We start from the raw sequence: 21,622 nt of genomic DNA, 5'->3' as shown, positions 1-21,622 counted from the left end.
TGTTTGATCTTAATACTTTTTGGCACAGATTCATGAGCATTTATAGTATTAGCTATTCCAGTTAAGTTGCCAAAAATTGTCTTCTTTTTAAATAAAAGTGGGAATGAAATTTTACCCGAAAGAATTAGTTATTTCCTTTCCATGCCTATATAATTATTTTCGAATTAGCTATTTCTTTTACATCTTTATTTACTTCTCATCCACCCTGTTCACTTTCTATAGTAATTGCACTAACACATTTACAACCTTCCGTTTACTTTAATTGGAAAAAAGAAAATTCTTTATAAATTCAAGTCTAGTTTTGGCTTAAAATGCCTCTTAAAATGTACAACAAAGTAATTATTTACGAAAGTATCCGAATCAATTTTCACAAGAAAAGTATAATATTATAAAAAATCTCATTTATAGCAAAGAGCTGAAAAGAATATTCTTTCAGAAAAATTTCTCACATTAAACAACATGTTCGAAAAAGTGGTTACATGTTTTATTTTCTTATATGTTGGTTTTGGACACGTACTTTCACTTATAGTATTTCTCAAACTAACGTGCAAAATTTTAAGGAAGCAATTTTAACAAGATGGACAAGAAGGCTCTGTACACACAGGATCCGTCAGAAAAGCGTGAACACACTCTAACAGATGGTACCCGCGTATTGGTTTCGAGCTTGAATTGATTTATCGTTACAATATATAGCATGGTGTTAGCTCAACACATGCGATATCTTGTGTCTGTAGTATGTGACGCATGATATAATCATAGTGTATCAAATGGCCTTGGTGGAAAGACGTCGTATAGCGAATGTTGCATCAGGTTCTTCTATTTACAATAAAATTAATGTAAAATTCCTTACCTGCTGCATCTTCAGTGTTCTCGACGCCAGGCTTCTAATAATCACGTTTTCCAGTAAGAGTTTCTATTACAATTAGCAGGCCATCTTGTCTTTTAATTATTTATTCAAAGAAAACGCTAATTTACACTATTTACAAGGTAAGTGATAATTATTTTAAGACAGTACATTTTTAATTCTGAGTCTTGACGCTCCTCAAAGCGGTTCCAATCTCGACTGCCTCTCGGAACTTAATTACAGCAAAAGTAAAGGAAGAGATGCCCGCCACCTAGTGGCAAGAATGTGACATCCTCCCACCTTTTGATTTTACCTCGATAAGATGGGAAAATCAAAACAAAATTTATCAATAATCAAACAAAAATTCAAGTACAACTTTCACAAATATGAAAAGTAACTAATGCTCTAAAATTAATACTTACAAAGAAGGATTACACATCTAAACATTTTCTGCATTACATTCATACCATATCCAGATAACATGTCCCAATTGACAACTGTTAGGACAATTAAATTTCTAAAATACTGAAAAGAAACAAAAATTAGTATAGCAATTTAAAAATATGTAAGAGGTTTTACAGTTTTACGTCCATATCTAGTTTGATAGTTCATATCACTGTAACACTTATCCGCAGAGTTTTTTATGTTCATGGTGAAGTCACTAAACAAGTTAGGTCTATCAAGTTCGAGAGGATAAATACGTTTCACAGGTCTTAGGAGTTCACCCGTTGCAGTTTTCACTTTGACAACACGTACTTCGTTGTCTTTCCCAGGATATAGTTCTACAACACGACCTATTGGCCAATCTATTCTCTTCTTGTTGTCGCTGCCGACAAACACCAAGTCATTTTTGTTGATAGTCCGAGTAGATCGTTTAGATGGTTTTTGCACTAGGATAGCTAAATATTCATCACGAAATCTTTTGCGGAAATGTTCTCTTAAGTTCTGCAAGAACTTGTATCTTTTTGTCAGATTAATGGTATCCAGGTAGTCTAAGTCAGGCACTCCGACGTCGTGCACATCTTGTAGAAACATTGAAGGAGTTAGTGCCGTAAGATCTTTTTGTCAGATTAATGGTATCCAGGTAGTCTAAGTCAGGCACTCCGACGTCGTGCACATCTTGTAGAAACATTGAAGGAGTTAGTGCCGTAAGATCATTTGGATCTTCTGAAAGGTACGTAAGTGTCTTGAGTTGATTACTGATTCGATATCACAAAGTATAGTCAACATTTCCTCATAAGAGACACAGGACTTGCCGAGAACATTTCTCAACATCTTCTTCACTGTTTGTACCAACCTCTCCCACCAACCGCCCCACCATGAAGCAGTTGGGGGATTAAACTTCCACTGTATTCTCATACTAGTTGAATTACATTCTATTTCTTTCCAATCTATCGATCTTAAAAGATTTTCAGTTCCAACGAAATTAGTGCCATTGTCGCTGTAAATAATACTTGGACGACCTCTTCTGGCAATAAATCTCCTTAATCCCAAGATGAACGCATTTGTTGATAAACTTTCTATCAGTTCAAGATGTATCGCGCGATAGACCGCGCAAGTAAAGAGCAAGATCCATGCCTTTTTTCCTTTTCGTAAATAAAGAGGACCGGCTACATCGACTCCGGTCACTTCAAACACCAGAGCATCTCTAACTCGATCTTCAGGAAGAGGTGCTGGAACAGTCTCTATATTCTTTGCGCTATATCTTCTACAGCGAACACACTTCATAAGAACTTTACGTACTGTTTTTCTTCCTCTCAGGACCCAGAATTTCTGTCGAATATTGGCTAGTACGAATTGCACACCAGCGTGGGATAGTCGCAAATGGTAATCTAAAATTAACCTATGAACTAAGTCATGATTTGAAGGCAATACAATTGCACAGAGAAAATTTTCTTCTTCCTCTCTTCTAGTAATCTTGGTCTTTAACCGAATAAGGCCATCTGAGTCAAGAAAGGTACAAAGGTTGCTAACTTTAAGTTCTTTGCCAAATGCTTCTATTTGTATTATCTTGCATATTTTCTTTTCTACAGTTTCTATTTCAGGGACCGTGAGTTCTCCTGATTGTTTAGAATCTGGTCTTCTGCAGTTGTTGATAAATCTGCATATCCAAGCAGTTATTCTTAACATTTTATGGTAAGATGAATATTTCTCAAAAAAATGTTCTACCCTTTGCGTATTTAGTGCAGAAATGACTGATTTCCTTTTTTCTGAATTTACTATTTCCATATCCGGTATTTCCCTTTGTCTAGGCCATTCTTCCTCATTTTTCTTCAGCCAGTCGGGGCCCTCCCACCATCTAACTACTAAAAGTTGTTTAGCGGTGCAACCTCTTGATGGGAGGTCAGCTGGATTTTTTGTTCCAGCAATATGTTTCCACGTTTTTGGATCCGTCAGTTTCCTAATCTCCCTGACTCTCTTTTCCACAAAGACAGTCCAGACAATCTTTTCCCTTTGAATCCATGTCAAAACTGTTGTAGAATCCGTCCAAAAATGCGTTTCCATATTTTGCCATTGCAAACCATTTAAAACAGAAGAGCATAGTCTGGCACCTATTGTGGCAGCTATCAATTCCAGACGAGGGATCGTAATAGATTTTACGGGAGCTACTCTAGACTTCGATGCCAACAGATGAACTTCAACTCCAGAATTCGTCACAGTTCTCAAGAAAACTGCAGCAGCATACGCATTACTACTGGCATCACAGAATGTGTGAATGCTGCAGAACTTCCTATTGTCCTTGCTGGAATGTATCCAACGTAGGAGGGATATTTCTTTTAAGAGAAAAAGGCTTTTATACCAATTCACAAAATTTTGTTTTGTACTCTCGTCAACTTCAGTATCCCAAGAAATTCCTGTTTTCCATAGGTTCTGCAACAATATTTTAGGATACAAGAGAACAGGACTCACAATACCAATAGGATCAAATATTTTGTGTGTTACAGCGAGAATTGTTCTCTTCGTTATTATACCCATTTCAAAATCTTCTAGCCAATTCAGATTCAAAGTTAAATTATCTTTCTGACAGTTCCATAACAGACCCAATACGGGTGAAATAGTTTCCTGTTTCAGGTTATCTCCATTATGTAACCAACCTCGAAGATTAAACTTTCCTTCATTCATTATTTCTCGAGATTTTTCGATGAACTGAATCATCTCGGATTCTTTGTCAAAACTGGCAACAACGTTATCTACGTAGAAGCTACGCAAGAGTTTAGCTATTATCTCCGTATCATATGAAGAATTTTTCATGTACTTTTGTAGATGGAATTCTATAACAGCTGCCAAAAGGAAAGGACTACTCTTAACCCCAAATACTACCCTAGTATGACGAAATATTTTCGTTTTCCTTTCTTCCACATCATTCCACCAGAAAAACCGAAGCCAGTCTCTATCTTGAGGCCTTACACTGATCTGTAAGAAAGCCTTTTCAACGTCTGCTATAGCAGCAAACTTGCCTTCCCGAAATCTCAACAAAAGAGATGGAATTAGTTCTATCAAATTTGGTCCACACTCCAAACACTGATTTAGAGAAGGAGACGATTGTTTCCTCGCAGACGCATTAAACACCGGTCGAATTGGTGTTGAGCTATTTTCTTTGATCACCGGTCTATGCGGTAAATAATGTCCATAGTCAACCGCAATATTTTCTTTAACTTCTTCGATCACTCCTAAGTTACACCAGTCATTAAAAATTGCATTGTATGAAGAAAATAAATTTTGAGATAAAAGTTTCTGGGTGGTAGATTGTAGACGTTTCAACGCTAAATCCTTGTGGGTGGAGAGTGGTACATGATTCTCCGCCCACGGAAGTGCGACTTCATAACGCCCTTCTTCGTTTAGAGATACAGAATTTTCGAATTGCAATTTTGCTTGCAAATCCCTTTCCTCTCTAGCCTTTTTTGTAACTGGATTTGTTATTCCGATAACATCAAGCCTCCACAGTTCTGACAACGTGGCATCAGAAATATGTAAAGATAACGAAAGCGTGGAAAAGGAATTTTCTATTTCATAATTGTCAGTGTTCGCTTTCCCCATGACTGTCCACCCAAGTCTTGTACTTACAGCAACTAATCTTCCCCAAGGAAGAACTTCGATTTTACCTGTAAATAAATTTGCAGCAACATCTGCCCCTAACAACAAATGAATCTCTTGGGGGTTCTCCTGGAATAATCTGCAATTTCCATTTTCAAAAACATCACTGACGTAAATTCCTCTTCTTCTAAGTTCCCCAATCCAGTGTATATTTTTGATTTTAGGGACCGAAGAACATATTTTTCTTTCATCCAATACATTGATTTCGCAATTATACCGTTTATCTACGCTACCCAATTTTATTCTATAACGTTTATGTTTTTCCGAAACTTCTATGCCACCGAAAAGTCCGTGGGTTACACTTTGTTCACCTAAGCTTCTTAATTGTAACCTTTCTGCTGCATACCTGCTTATGTATGAGTTTTGACTTCCGGTGTCAATTATCCCTCGAACAAATTGGTTATTCCCTCTTCCATATATGCGAACAATTAAAGTTTGCAAATATACTTCAGAACATCCTGCTTGATTTGAAAGTACTTTATTTTCTATCTGTTCGTCTTTTTTAATTTCCGAAACCTCGACAGAAGGATTTTGTTTATTACACATAATAGTTGCATGTTGTTTTTTACAAATAGAACAAGTTATTTTTGTTCTGCAGTTTTGAGCCAAATGGTGTAATTTTAGGCATTTATAGCAAGCACATTTTCTTTTTAAAATGTCCCTTTTTTCTTGTAATGATAAGCCGGAAACGAAACTACAGTCATAAATCTTGTGGAATTGATTACAGAAGACGCACTTCATATTTTCCTCTCTGCATTCGGATTTTGTAAACAAATCAGTAGCGGTCGGAATCTTTGGTTTATTATGTCTATTTGAGAAACCATATGCGCTTTTCGTTCCAGGGGGGGAAGAAGACTGTCGCCGATCGGATACTTTTTGCTGTTGCGAAACCGTTGACCTCGTGCGTTCACGGGATGAAAGTTCTGCGTGTAAAAATGACATTAAATCTTTTATGTTATAATCGGTGCCAACATTTTGTGTTCTATGAAATTCAAGCGTTAATTCTGAAGGCAATAACTTCAAAATCATCGGACACAGCAAAGCGCTGTAAGATTCCGATACAACATCTAACGCTTCGAGACATCTAATCTGTGTTTGTACTTTATCATACAAATTACGAAATGTTTTTATGTCATTCGCATTTTTTAATGATTCAATATTCAGCAAATTATTCATGTGCGCATTAATAAGAATGTCTCTCCTTCCAAAACGGTCGTGTAAGATTTGAATTGCTGAATCATAATGTTTCGGCGATAACGGAAGTCCTTGAACGCAGCTAGCAGCTGTTCCTCCTAAATATGCTTTCAGGTAATTAAATTTGTCTACTTTGTTCAATGATTCGTTATTATGTATTGAGGACTCAAAACTATTCCAAAAAGTAAGCCATTGACTACTGTTCCCATAAAATACGGGAATCGAAAGTTTTGGTAATTTAACATTAGGTGTATCTTTTATATTTTGCTGTGTGTTCGGTGCATTTAAGTCATGATTAAGTTCCTTAATCCGTTTCTTAAGCCTGAATTTCCATAACGTTATCTTCTCGCGATATTGTTCTGTAATTTCGAATTCATTTTCGAATTCATCTACACTCAGAATTGGTTCAACTTCCACATCGGCATTAGATAGCGTTTCGGTTTTAGCATTAAGCTGTTCTAACAATTCTTCGAGCTCATTAATACTACCTTCAGATTTATTTAATTCACTTTCGATTTTCTTAAATAGTTTTGTAACGGCAGTTCTTAAGATACTTCTTTTCTTTTTTAATTTATCTACTTCAGCCATTATCTTTCTTAGATTCAAACATTTACACAAAAAATATACGTCTCATGAAAAACAAATATTTAACTCTTACTTAGAAAACAAAATTATTCTTTTGCTGAATACTTCAAGAACAAGTATTAAAATCTTCAATTTTAATATTCAGCTTTTGAATTCACTTTATTAGAACTTTTCAAAAAACCTGGCGTCCCTGTTCGGGCGCCAAAAAAATGTTGCATCAGGTTCTTCTATTTACAATAAAATTAATGTAAAATTCCTTACCTGCTGCATCTTCAGTGTTCTCGACGCCAGGCTTCTAATAATCACGTTTTCCAGTAAGAGTTTCTATTACAATTAGCAGGCCATCTTGTCTTTTAATTATTTATTCAAAGAAAACGCTAATTTACACTATTTACAAGGTAAGTGATAATTATTTTAAGACAGTACATTTTTAACTCTGAGTCTTTACGCTCCTCAAAGCGGTTCCAATCTCGACTGCCTCTCGGAACTTAATTACAGCAAAAGTAAAGGAAGAGATGCCCGCCACCTAGTGGCAAGAATGTGACAGCGAAGGAATTAGAGAGTCATATTCGAGGACACATTAACAAACATTGTTCGAGCAACCGCTTGCCATACTGCTCGGCGTCAAGTGGCATAGTGCGGCGGGGATAATGCGGATGACCAGCCATGGACGGGAATTGTTGGAGACAGCAAAATTTCGCAATAAAGAGTAATAATATCTTGGAAATCTGAGATACAAATTTTAACCATTTCTTTTTATATTTTTGTTGCACCTACAGTTGGGACCGATTAAAATGAGAACGGAACTTTTATTATTAATCTCGTACACTTATGTTATGTATCCTCACTTAAAGAAAGGGAAATCCTTTAAGCCAGGATAGTCGTCTCGCTCGCTGTAGCGACCGGCAACACCGTCTGTATTAACCAGTTGCTTTGCGGTAATACCCCATGTTTTATTTTGTGTTCGGATAAGGCATGGATGTACTAATTTATCAGTATGTTCTTAGCAGGCAACGCTGACCTATTAAAGGTGCCTCCATAATCTGACCACAGCTTCCGGCCTTAGTGGTAACCAAGCAGTAGTAAGTTGTGAAGTTGTGGAGTTAAATGGCAAGAGCTCGCCACTGGGGGGGGATTGTACTCTGATTGTTCACGATCGTTCGAATGGAATTACTTATTTCATATAAAGATTAAAGTTCAGTATTTTCTAATAACAAATGCAACATCAGTCATCCTATGATTTAATTTGAGTGCGTGTTGTGATTTGTGATTGTTAAATTATTGAACTTGGTCAAAAACTATAAATCAATGATCTACACTCTTAGACAAAAAAAAAAAAAAAAAAAAAAAAAAAAACCGACGCACCGAGAAGATATAAAGCAGATTGGACACAAATCCATATACTATATACAGGTTTCGACGGAAAATGCAAAATTTTACCTTTTGGCTGCCAATGAATGAACGGTTGTCGCTACAGTGCATCTGATCTGCGCAACTGGCAGGATATTTAAGAGGAGAAATTACGATTCCAAATTATAAAAATTCTTCACGAATTTATTCCGTGTACTCTGGTAGACAGTAACTATGCTTCGCATACAGGTGCGTGAACGATATGCGCAGATGTCAGAATTTGAGGTAGGTCGTGTAGTTGGGCTCAAAGAAGCCGGTTGGTCTTATAGGCAAATAGCTCGACATTTGAGCAGGAGCGATGCCACTATTAGACGATGTTGGCAGGATTGGAAGAGCGGCACTCACAGCCCCAGATGCATCATTATCATCGATTGTACGTGCAACTAGCGCTTCAGTGACCGCAAGAACCATTCATAGACGGCTCCCTTGCGCCGACTACCATTGACCTCTGTACAACGTCAAGCCCGTTTGCAGTGGTGTCGTGCTCATTCGCACTGGAATGTCACTGACTGGAGTAAAAAGTTTTCAGTGTTGAGTCCCGCTTTGAACTGAGCCCCGATGACCAGCGAAGGCGAGTCTGGAGACGTCCCGGACAGCGGTGTGATACCAACCTGACTGTCTTCTGACAGACAGGCCGACAACCAGGAGTGATGGTCTGGGGTGCCATTTCATTTCATAGTAGGACCCCTTTGGTTGTCATCCGTCGCAAACTTACAGCACAGCGGTACGTCGACGAAGTGTTAAGGCCTGTTGTGTTGCCCTTCATGTCACGCCACCCTGGGCTTACATTTCATAATGCCCGCCCCCACACTGCACATGCTTTTGCTGCTTGCCAAATATTACCTTGGCCACCAAGGTCACCGGATCTCTCTCCTATTGAGCACGTTTGGAGCATTATGGGCAGTGTCCTCCAACCAGCTCGGGATGTTGACGATATAATGCGCCAGTTGGACAGAATTTGGCACGATATCCCTCAGGAGGGCATCAATCGATGCCAAGCCGAATAACTGCTTGCATAAGGGCCAGAGGTGGACAAACGCGTTACTGACTTTTTCACTTTTCCAAGCTCTATCACTTCAATAAATCATCCAATTTTTCTCAAACTGTAATCATTTGTTTTTCTGTACATGTACATCACTTCTACCGATTTTCGTCCCATTCGGATAACTCCTCCTTGGTGCGTCGTTTTTTCTTTTTTTTTTTTTTTTCTTTTTCTTTTTCTTTCTTTCTTTCTTTCTTTTTTTTTTTTTTTTTTTTTTTTTTTTTGTGTGTGTGTGTGTGTGTCTCAGAGTGTATATGTCGACTCTTAGTATGCATACAAGCGAGTATTACGATTTTTTTTATTTGTTTGCCTGCTAGTTACACTATATGGTCAAATTTATAAGAACCAATATCTTTGCACCTATACTAATTAGATTAGGAAATAGTGGTAATTCAATGCATAGTATATCTGAATAGTGAATTTATAATTTTTATTCACTATTACACATCCATTTGTTTATAAAAATAGAGTCAGTTACGTATAACGTAATTTAAACCCGTAAATTATTTAACATTTGCGTAATTTACATATCCGTAACTTTGAAAACTCTAGTTCGTAGTGTTCGTACGTTCATTGTTCTAGTTCATTCATACTCTAGTTCTTACATTCATTGATGGGCAATAAAGATTAATTATTCGTTTGTTTGCAGCTAGGGGGCAGTGAATTTAGCCTACGCACCGAGCGGCTGAAATCCACGCTAAGCTGTATATGTCTAACCATTAATAGCCACCACTTTGACCCTTTGAGTTTGGCCCACAGCGGCTGAGGATTAAAGTAACTGAGCACTGGTAGTTCGGTCCGTGGTTTGAATCCCGACGAGCAGGCTTGGCTGTATGGGTGTTTTCGTGGCTTTCCCCATATGTAACGTGTATATGAGCTAATTTTCTTTAGAAAGTCCTCTACGAAGGCATCCCTTCCCTTAAATAGCCCTGGAGTCCTTTGCCATAATTAAATAAAAGCACACCAATGTGGCCCTTCGAGTTCTTTAAGATAAGTAACAGGTGTACGAAAATTCTATTAAATCTAACCTGACCTATGAAATGTATGATTGTATTAACCTATAATTAAGGTCGGTACTAACACATAATAAAAAATATTCTTTTATTAAGTGGATACACGTTTCTTGTATAAAATTTAACTTTTCATATAATTTCCATACAGCAAAAATTCCAATTAACATATTAATTTACTTTCTACTAAGTTGATTACGAAAGTTCATTAACTACGACTAAAATTCGTGAAAATAATTCGCAAAAAGGATTTATTAACTTAATATTAACTATTATTTTTCAGTGTGTGTGAGCCCACAAACTTTGAAACCTTTTCAGTCAAATCCAGGGAGTAACTAAAAAATCAATGCATCTCACATTGGTGATTATGGTTCCATACAGGGAAAAGCTGATATCATATAAAAATATAAATTTAGCATTATACATATAAAGCTATGAGACGTTTTGCATTTGAATTATGAAAATATAATGCGCATTTTACTATTGAATTTTCATAAACTAGAAATAAATAATAGATTTTAGATTTTAAAGAATACTTTTGAGCTAGAAATAAATAAAATAAACCCTAAATATCACATACAAATGTCATGTTTGATATTTAGAGAATGATTCTAGTTAGAGAGGGATGAAACTGTTTTTAAAACATTCTCTACCATATTTTATGAAACTTCTTTGTCAATGGAATCCAAGAATAGAATGAACAGAATGCAATCTCTGAAATATTTTCAAAATTTATAATAAATAAACTAAACAAAAGATATCAAATTTTATTAGATTGAAGTATTTAAATTCTTAGTTTTTTTTTCTTTTTTTTTCTTTTTTTCTTTTTTTTCATATTTTACAAACGCTTAAGGTCTCCAACTTTGCTTAGTACGGCGAAAATCTTTATTATTGGTTGCTTGCGTAACTATACTACCCAATGGGGTGAAGTTGCCACGGCATTCAAATAGTCCATATACACTGATACCATACATGCAGTTATCATTGTTTTAATTAAATTATCATGGTATTTAAGAACATTTAAATATTTTTAATTCATACAATTGTTGCTTATTATGCATTTAACTATACTTACATATGAATTATCTAGAAACTTGCAAACGTTGATAAATTAAAGGAGACAAAACCATCTAACGAATTGTGCGTAGTACATCTCATTAGGCAGGTTTACTCAAAATCCTATGCTAAATATTTTTTCGCGTAAAGAGTTGAAACTTTTGCCCGATTTTATTCCGACATTATATATTAAACTGAATTTTCAGCTGAACGCAAATTGAGCGTGTTAGAGGGAACGTGAACATTTGTTTGCATTAGCAATCACCTGTTTTTGAAATGGTTTACATAATAAATAATAAAGCGAATGGCAACAACTTTCCAACGGAATTTTTAAATAGTGTGTCGCCTTCTGGCATGCCACCTCACAAATTGAGGTTAAAGATTGGAGCAATTATTATGCTATTAAGAAATCTTAAACCAGATGGGTTCTTTGCAATGGTACAAGAGTAGAGGTTCTCCAACTGAAAAATAATGTCATAATAACTAAGTCTTTGACTGGCTCCTCTAAAGGTGAAATACATGTCATTCCAAGAATTGATTTGGATGCACCTCAAACAGGGTTGCCGTTTCAATTGAGACGTAGACAATTTCCTGTAAAACTTGCCTTTGCTATGACCATCAATAAGTCTCAGGGTCAAACGCTTAAGCATGTTGGCAGTTTTTTACCTGAGCCTGCATTTGGAAACTGTCAACTTTATGTTGCCTGTTCAAGAGTTCGTGAAAGAACGGACGTAAAATTAAAAATAATTGATGGTTCTCTGAAAGGCGAGCTTAAAAATGATGGAAAGATCTACACAAGAAATGCTGTGTACAAAGAGATCTTTGACATGTGAATTAACATTTTATTATTTAAATCACCTTTATTTATTGAGCTAGCGGTGGCTCTTAAGAAATGTACCGCCAGTGGTTTCCTTCGTTGCACTCTACTTTAATCAATTAAGCAACTAGAAAGGGGAAACCCCGTGGGGCAGTAAAAAAAAAGGGGGGGCGTTCTCGCCGCCTGCCCTGGGACAAGACACCTTTACACAAATCATTTTAATTACAATTTATAATATCTAGAGCAGCGGTCATTTCGTATGGCCGCCGGGCTTTCTAATATATGTATTGGGAAGATTTTCTAGTATATGTATTGAAACTAATTGGGAAGATTTTGCTTGGACGTATTGGAAAGCTGTCTGATGCCGGAAAATAATTATGGTTGTTTTTTCAACGAAACAATTGTTCTTCTTGTAGAGTTAATTGAGGTTACATCAAACGAAGACGCAGATATTATGAGTGTGTTGTGACGTCAAGCTTATCTATAACTGGCGTGATATCGCACTTCCGAGTGATAGTTTCACGCTCGATGGGATAATACTCAAGTGTCTATTTTTTCCATATAGCCGTTATGTAAATAAAATACTTATCACATTTTTCCAGCCTTCATTTTGTGCAAGGTGAAAAGAAAATACAAGGCTTCCCTCAAGTATAATTAAATATTTTTAATTCTTGGATAAAAAGAGATCCTTATCGGATTCTCTAGAAATGTATAGAGCATTTTTCAAAACTAAAATTAATCGAAGCCTGGGTATTACCTGCGCTTGAAATCCCCAGTTATTGTAATTAAAAACTTATTAATCTTATTTTGCTTTCTTTTTTATTATTAGTAATTTCTATGCTATGTTCGGGGCTTATTATATTTTGATTTAGCTAACTCCTTTTCTTAGTTGATTTCTTCTTTTAGTTGTATCGTTACAATAAAAATGTTTTAATCAAGATGTGTTTAAAAACGTATGCTCGTGTTAAAATTTTCTTTGCCAAAAGTTTGCATTTTTTCTAAATATTTCTAGGTTTTTGTAATTCACTATATTACCACTTCCTTTTGCAAAACATTTTTTTAAAACCTAAATATAGCACCAGATATGTGCCCTTTTCCGTTCTTCTAATACAATATCTACAATACAGTGATTATTTCTGCCGCTCATCAAGCTTATAAAATATTTCTCCCGTCTTCTTAGCATGCCTTCGTGGTGTAGTGGTCTGCACGCTGGGCGCGTATTCCAGAGGTCTGTGGTTCGATTTCCGGCGAAGGCGTTGCCAGTTTTTCATCACTCCTGCTCTAAAAATAGCCTAATGTCTCTACAATGGCGCCCGAACTAAAAGGGTGATGGATGGTGATTCTCCACATCCAGGATTTGGCGATTGGGTCTCCTAAAAAAAACCCAGTCGCTATTTAAAAGGGGGAGTATATAAGGTATTTCTCCCGCCGAAGGCGAAACTCATTTTTCATCACTCTTGCTCTAAAAACAGCCTAATGTCTCTATAAGCTTTCTTATTACATGCATTAAAATATCTGAAAATACAGATGGCATTTCATCGAAGGAAATAAAAGTCTTTGCGTACTTTTAACCAACCACGATATATCTTCGAGTTGTTAGAAAAGTTATTAGTATAGAGTAGTTAGAAATAATTCATTGGTGAAAACATGTATCGATTGTGGAAGGAGAAACATTAGGTTTCTTTTGAAGATATGTGAATACCAGTTCCGCCTTTTCTGTAAGTGACAGTTCCACAAAGACTCGGTTTCGATTAAAGAAACAGAAAGAAATATTTACAGCATTTTGTAGAAACTAATCTTCAATTCTTTATAATAAGAACACTTTTTTTAGAACAATATTTGTTTCTCTCTCGCTTTAGAATTTCATCTTACCTCAAACTTTAAATTGAATCCAGATTTGTTAACAGTGACCATGATTTTCTTAACAGTTCTGATTGGATTAGAAACTCTCAAAAAATTTAACTTATTCATTTTGATATTTCAGTCGCTGTTCCTCGAGTCAAATTTATTTACACAAGGGTACAATTTTTTTATTAAGTACAATCAGTCACAAATGTCTACATACAGCACATTTAATTAGTGTTAAAGAAGCTATATAAAAACTTATTAATGGAAAATTTGAATGCTGTTCTTAAGAAAGAAAAATATTCAATACAAAGTAATCGAAATTAAAGAAATTTAATAACAAGAATATTATTTAAGCTTACTACTTTGTTACAAAAGCCTATATTTAAAAAAGGTAAGTAGCAAATATCAGTTTTAAAAAACACAATGTTCTGAAAATATACATTTTATATCATAATCTTTAAACAAAATATAAACAAAAACTTACCGCAAGGTTCTGTAATGCAGTATTTTATTTTAATTTGCAAGACTTGCCCATTTTGCAGTTCTGAAAATTGTTACACTTTACAGGAGCAATCTCCTAATTTGGATTTGGTTTGGTAGATTACGGCAAATCACACTACCGCTATCTGCCTAAGAGGAGGGATGCCTTCGTGCAGGACATTTTAAGGGAAACTAGCTCGTATACACGTTATACATGACTACGAAAATGCCCATGCAGCCAGCCTAACATCGGACCGAACTACCAGTGTTCAGCAATTTTTGCGCTCGGCTGCTGGTGGACCCTTATCGATATATATGCAAGCTATCAAGGACTTCGTATTTCTATGCTTTTAATTCAAAAGTATTAAAGCTTTTAATTCAAAAGTATTCTAATTCAAAAGTATGTTAGCTGATTTAATCTTCGTGTGGCGTAATTTATCTCCTAATAATGATACTAAACAGAAAATAGTTTATAGTCTATAGTTTAAGAGAGAAACTAAATTTTATTAATCCCCATTATTATGAAGACTATAGTTTTTTTATTTACATCTCCGAAGATGCTGCAAATCTGAAGTAACGCCTAAGAATACCGAACTTAGTATTACCGAACGTTAGAATAAACCTGTAACAGGTTGCAACTGTTACAAGTTGTGTAAATTTTTACAAGAGCTACTGAAATGTAATAAAAAATAAAGTCAAAACTGGCAAGTGCTTGTTCTAGCCTTCGGATTCATAAACTCAAAAACGCCGCAAGCCATTTTTAAAATAAAGATTTTTCTAGTTTTGTCATTTTGATATATGCCACAAGGAACTTTCGCAGTTCATTCAATTTATAGCATAAAGTATTTGCTTTCTCAAAAACTATTGGGATCAGATAAGGTCATTTAATAAACGAAAACTTTTTGGTTTGATCTTTCAGTTCTCGAATGCCCGCCTCTTGTGTCTGACAGCTCACACCTGATTCTGACTACAAGAAACAGAACGTACGGCACAAGAGTTGAATTCTCTTGTCAGACTGGTTTCAAGCTGTCAGGAGCACCATACCTCAATTGTCTCAAAACGGCTAACTGGTCTGATGCTACACCAACCTGTAATCGTAAGTTTGGATTTTGCTTTCAATTACAATTCTCTCATTTTTATAATTTAGCCTGATTTTTATAATTTAAATTAATTAATCTCATTTGTAGACTTTTTTTAAGAATTTGAAAATTTGTGTAGTATTATAACATTTAAAAACAAATGCAGTACAACTCGCTTATAACGAACCCTGATTTAACGAGAACCCGGATTTAACGAGGAGATCGAATATACTTCGTTGGTACAGTGTTTAGTCTATAGGAGCATAACTCGCTTTTAACAAGCAAATCCCGGTTATAGAGAGCAACAGTTTTGTTATTCATAAAATTTCTATTGAATTTCACCTCTCCAGTTCAGCTAATCTTTTCTTGGAAAAATTTCTTTAATATTCCGAAGTCAAACGAAAGTTAGTGACGAGTCATAAATTCTGCGTGTAAGTAAATGGCGGACTTTTTTTATCTTGGAGTGTGATCAGGATTCAAATTTTTTCACCGTATTCTACAAGCGTTACCTAGCCTATGGGCCAAGAGATCATCAGAAGTTTTAAATCAAACTTTCGTAAGCTTTTGATGATTTTGATGCATCTTGACAGAAGTGAAAATATAGGAACAACCTCAAATGCGTAAATCTACTCGAAGCGATACGTTGAATGAACAATGCATGAGAAAACGTTACATCAACATGCATTACCAATTGCTTAAGGCCGGACTGGACATTTCGCAAGAGCGGCATTGGAATACAGTAGAGAAGAATTTGAAAATTATTATATCTGTTGACGCCAATGTTATCACTTCTCAGATATCTACTCTCGAGGATATAGATATTGTAGCTGAAATTCAAGCTAAAGCAGATAAAAAACGCAATGAAAGCGACGATAATAATGATGAATGTGGAGAATTTCAAGCTGAGTCGAGCTCAACATATTCAATGGCTTTTGAGTGCGCAGAAAATCTTCAAATATTTTTCGAAGCCAGGGGTACAAATGACGATGTGTTGTGTCGCGAATTTTTAAGTGTTTTCATGTTTTTAAGTTATCAATAATTAAGTATTTTTTATTTGTATCTCATTTAAATTTGATATTGTAAAGAATGCATTTGTAAGTGTTAAAGCGTTATCGTTTTTTTTTTTTTTTTTTTTTTTTTTTTTCTTTCCCAAAGGTAGAATTTAGTAACTAAGACAAGATGCCTTTCTTTTGAGCATTTCTCTGAAAAGAAATGACATCTGTTTAAAGATTTTTGCTAATAGTAGAACCAAGGGCAGTATAGTGTGTTTTCGAACGTCTTTCCTGGGGAGTTTTTTGCTAATGGGCAGTAAAAGGAAGTCGTAAATTGGCTTATTCACTTGCATTCTCGTTTTGTATATGTTGCAAGGGTTAAATACACTCACGTCCAAAAGTTTAGCACGAAGATGTAAAATGCAAAAAAAAAGTCAACAAATACTGCTTTGATTGACAAAAAATTCGGCAGGAAAGTAGCATATATATTTATGCATAAAAAAATCAATAATTATATACTGAAATGAAAACAATATTAAATTTTTGTAAGTTATCAGATAATGACATACTGGAGACTTAAACAGAATTATGTATAAAGTGAAAATAAACAGCATAAAATTTAAAAAAACGACATTAGTATGTGATCCCCCTCATCTGTATACAAAGTTTACACCTCGTGACCATGCTTTCAATTAGGTAGTCAACCACCGCAGAATTAAGCAATCGCCATTCTTCTTGTAAAGCAGTTTCCAGCTCAAGAGTGGCTGGAGGTGGGAAACGTGAAGATAAAGCGCGGCCGAGTGCATCCCAAAGACTTTCAAAGGGATTAAGGTCGGGCGAATATGCTGGCCACGCCATACGCGCAATCCCTTCACTCTCCAGATAGTCATCGACGATTTCAGCTCTATGGAGACGTGCGTCATCGTCTATTAAAACAAAAGTAGAGCCAACTGCTGCAGCGTATAATCTCACAATGGGTTCTAGGACTTCATCTCGATACCGGACAGCCGTCAAAGAACCCCGTTTAAAGATATGCATGTCGGTGCGGTATCCTAATGAAATCCCTGCCCACACCATAATGCTTCCGCCTCGAAATGTGTGATGTTCGGTGATGTTTTGGGACTGATTGCGTATTCGTTGTTCACGCCATATCCTTATACGCTTGCCATCTGGTTCCAGAGCAAATCTTGACTCATCAGTAAACATGACATTGCCCCAGTAAAACACATTCTAGTTGACATGTTTCCAGCACCACTGTAATCGTGCCCCTCTTGATTGGACGGATAGAGGAACACAAACTCGAGGTACCCGGGCGTACAGTCCACTCATATGTAACCTTCGGCGTACAGTAGCTGCAGATATCGGCCTTACCAATAGACGCTCTAACCATAGATGTCACACGTGTAGAGGTCGCTCTGTGATTTCGCTTGGCTACAATAGCAATATATCGATCTTCTGCGGGGGTTGTAACCCTTGGGCGATCGGCTACGGACCTTCGGACAACTTTCTGTGTGGTTTGGAATTGTTTTCATAAATGTGAAATTGCAGAATGATGAACGCCAAAGAAAAGAGCAACATCTGTGATCGACTGTCCTGCTTCTATGCGCCCCACAGCACGCCAGCGCTCAGAATCTTCCATTCGTCTTCTGAAAGTCATAGAAACACGTATGTCTTGAAAACAAATTGTACGAAAGTTTTAAACACCTTCTATCAGCACTTACAGTTAACTTCTGTAACCTTTCACAAAGCTGGCTTCTTATAAGACTGCCTTTTTTTGCATATTTCTTGACATGAAAGCGCGATTGGCTGTTACCTAACATATTTGCATACTTCCATCTACCTCTGCAGCGAATTGCATCCTCTTCAGTTCTGATTGGCTTCTGGAAATTAGCATTTTCCTCTCCGTGCTTAACTTTTGGAAGTGAGTGAAGATCAGTTTCTTCCAGACTGTGGGTGTTTTGTAAATTCTCGGCAATTTCATTCTTATCTTTATCTGCTAGTTTTTTCCTTAATTAGCTGGGGGGTCTTTTTTCTTCCTCACGTTTGGGGTGCAGCTGGTCCGGAATCTCTTTGTTTTATGTCTCTATTTTCATTCGTTTGTGGGAGTGTAGTTATCGGTTAAAGAATTAGTGAAAGTCTGGGATTGGTGAAGTTTAATTTTATACGGCATTTTTGAACCTATGGCCTCTAATGGGAGGAGAAACCGAGTTTTCTTCGGAGTTTTGCACGAGGTTAGAAGTTAGTCGGATTTAGAGACATTTGAGTTGCGAAGACGTAAAACAGTAAAAGAGAAAGTTCGGTGGGGCTTGACCTCCTGCAGTGGGCTTGCGCCTGCGGTCTGAAGCGAGGTTTCTCGCGACTTTCCGCTGATGAGAATTTTTTCGGAGAAAGTGCTCTACGCAAAATTTAATTTCACCGTTTTATCGTATATTTTGAGATATTTGAATAGTCATGTTAGAGGCTTTCCAGTTAGAATTGTTTATCATAGACAGAAGAGATTTATTCCAGCTAGATGTTTGTGCCGAAAGTGCTCTATGCAAAATTTAGTTTCGCCGTTTCATCGTGTATTTTGGAGAACTCCTTGGATAGTCATGTTTGAGGCATTCCAGCTGAAGGAACTTGTTCCAGATGGAGGTATCATGCAACCCTTGTTCCTGAAATCAATGGACGCTTCCGAAAGTGTTTTGACAGGAAAAAAAAAATGGTCTTTGCTCATTTCCCAGGGGATTGGATTGGACACTAAAGATCTTTCTGTTCGGAAAATTGTCTACCTCTTAATGGACATATTTAAAGATTATTACATATTTAAAGATTATTATTCCTGGCTGATTCAAGAATTCATCTTTAATATCCTACACCTGTGATTCCTGAAATCAATGGACGCTTCTGAAAGTGTTTCGACAAAAAAAAAATTGTCTTTGCTCATTTCCCAGTGGATTGGACACTAAAGATCCTTTAATCCCGAAAAACTGCCTTCCTTCTGTAAATGATTTTTTTTTTTTTTTTTTTTTTTTTTAAAGATTAGTTTCTCTCTTTTCTCTGTCTTCCCAAATGCCATGGTGGACTAGTTAATAACAATATATCCACATATATAAATTGTTATTACTTATATAAATTAAATATTGCTGGCTGATAATATTAAGAAGTGATTAAAATTTTAAGCAAATGACCAGTTATTTTGGAGGATTGAAATTTGTTACACCTGCTCTATATGAGAATTAGAAAATTTTCACTTTTAATTAATGTGAGTTGTAATTTTGTGAGACATGTGTGTTATTTTACATAGTAAAATTATGTGGTGGAATACTGATCAGTTTATCCTATATTTGGTATTATTATATTCAAGAATTTAATAAATGTGTTTGATTTAGAATTTAATCGTACTTGTTTATTTTGTGTGCTAACTTACTTTGGTCTGCCAAGTCACTCCATTTGTTTGAGCCGTAAGGCTTTTAAGAAAAATGGAGACTTAATTTACTTGGGATATTGTTTCTCTCTTTAACAGGGTATCACAACGCGCTCTTCATTATATAGTAGCCATGTATTCTTTAATTATTTGAATGTGTTTTAGGTTTAATGGTAATTGATTTTTAGGTGCCAGGATTCTAATTAAACTGATGATTAATTGTTCATTCATGGAACTATTTGATGTTTATGAATATTTCTTCTCTGGTGTTTGTGAGGTTTTGATGTAATGAAAATGAACATGTTGCTCTCGAGTTACTTACAGAAATGATTGAATATGTAGTTTATGGAATTTAAGTATTGTTTTTGTGTTTGAAAGATAATATTCTATTTTACACCAGTGAAGATTTATTCCTTCTTATTTTTCAGGTTAAGATTTATTTAGTGTGAGAATTTACTTTGGTTAAGTTAATTGATTTTAAGAAATGTTTTTTACGTAGCATTTGAGATAAATCATTCCAACAGTTCCTCCTACTTTACACAGTTCAGGTTTAGAAGGAGAATTATTATTCTTTATTTCTTTAGTAGAGTTTTGTCCGGCACCAAGTCAGTTAAGTTTTAAGTTTAAACCCCCTTAAATTTCAGCAATGTAACAATGTTTGAGTCTTCTCCGAAAAACAATAATAAAAAAAAGGGACAATAAAGCATTCAAATCTAATTATCCAGCTTCTTTGCACTGTACAGAAATAAAAAATAAATAAATTATTTATAATATAGTAAGTACGTATGAATTTTTATGATTTTTTCCACGAATCCCTTTTTATGAGTACTCGGTTATAACGAGCAAATATCGCAGTCTCTTCGTCATAAGCGAGTTCGACTGTATTTGTGTTCTAGTATTTGATGTTTAATGAAAATATCCTATGTTATATTGCTGTCTGTATGGATATCACTATGAATCAATTAATGCAAATGTTCTATTATATGTTGCTCATTGTATATTCCAAATCAAACTTAAATAAAGTTACATTTCTATTAACTTCGGAAAAAGACAGACAGACTAGGATTGCACTAAATTCGATTGTCAGTGCAGACAACCGCCGCTTGTTCGACACATTTAACAGCAGATTATTTAAAACACTACCTAAAATAAAAAAAAAACAAAAAAATTATCTAAATATTAAACTTTAAAAAAAAGTTCAAGTTTTAGCAAAGAAACGTTTAATTAAATTCATATTAAAATAAACTGAAATTTATTAAGTAGTATGGCGTATGGCAAATCGTACATTGAAGCATAATATCTCGATGGAAAGGAAGAAAAATAAAAATTACATACAGGATGCTATTTCATTCATAGCTGTGATAGAAGCGATTATTTTGTACTGAGGTATTGCATAATATAGGGCGTCAGAAACAACGTTCATTGAATAATGGTGTAAACACATAGAATAATTATCAGTTACGTGTATTTTAAATAGTGTGAATTAAATACTCTACAAACTATGTCAAATAGAAATATTATTTAAAAAGATACAGATATAAATTATTAAGTATATATATTGGTTCTTAAATCGCTCAGTTTTAAATTTAAAGATAAATTAAACATCATTTTGAAGAGCAAATGGCAAGCACCTCTGAAAATTTTCGACCTCCGAGTCGAAAGCAAATACCTCTGAGTAATTTTCGAGGTCAAATGAATGATAAATGGAAGACATTATGCAACACTTGGCAGGCCACGTGGACGGTAAATACTTTAGTAGCGTAA

The 21,622-nt window shown here is 35.5% G+C and overlaps 1 protein-coding gene across 1 annotated transcript in view; it reads left to right on the top strand.

The window, feature by feature from the left end:
• Positions 1 to 21,622, top strand: part of LOC118187574 (locomotion-related protein Hikaru genki-like) — a 127,799-nt gene that overhangs the window by 98,031 nt on the left and 8,146 nt on the right. Inside the window, exon 8 of the mRNA XM_035357822.2 lies at positions 15,301 to 15,477. Within this exon, the coding sequence (XP_035213713.1) occupies positions 15,301 to 15,477 (177 nt within the window). The remainder of the gene's footprint in view (positions 1 to 15,300; positions 15,478 to 21,622) is intronic.

This window comes from Stegodyphus dumicola, chromosome 1, assembly GCF_044657685.1.
Source record: "Stegodyphus dumicola isolate Sdum_Otavi_A_Nest chromosome 1, ASM4465768v1".
In the NCBI taxonomy this organism is placed as follows: Eukaryota; Metazoa; Arthropoda; class Arachnida; order Araneae; family Eresidae; genus Stegodyphus; species Stegodyphus dumicola.
Note: the sequence above shows the minus strand (reverse complement) of the source record. Positions and strands in the feature narration are given on the sequence as shown.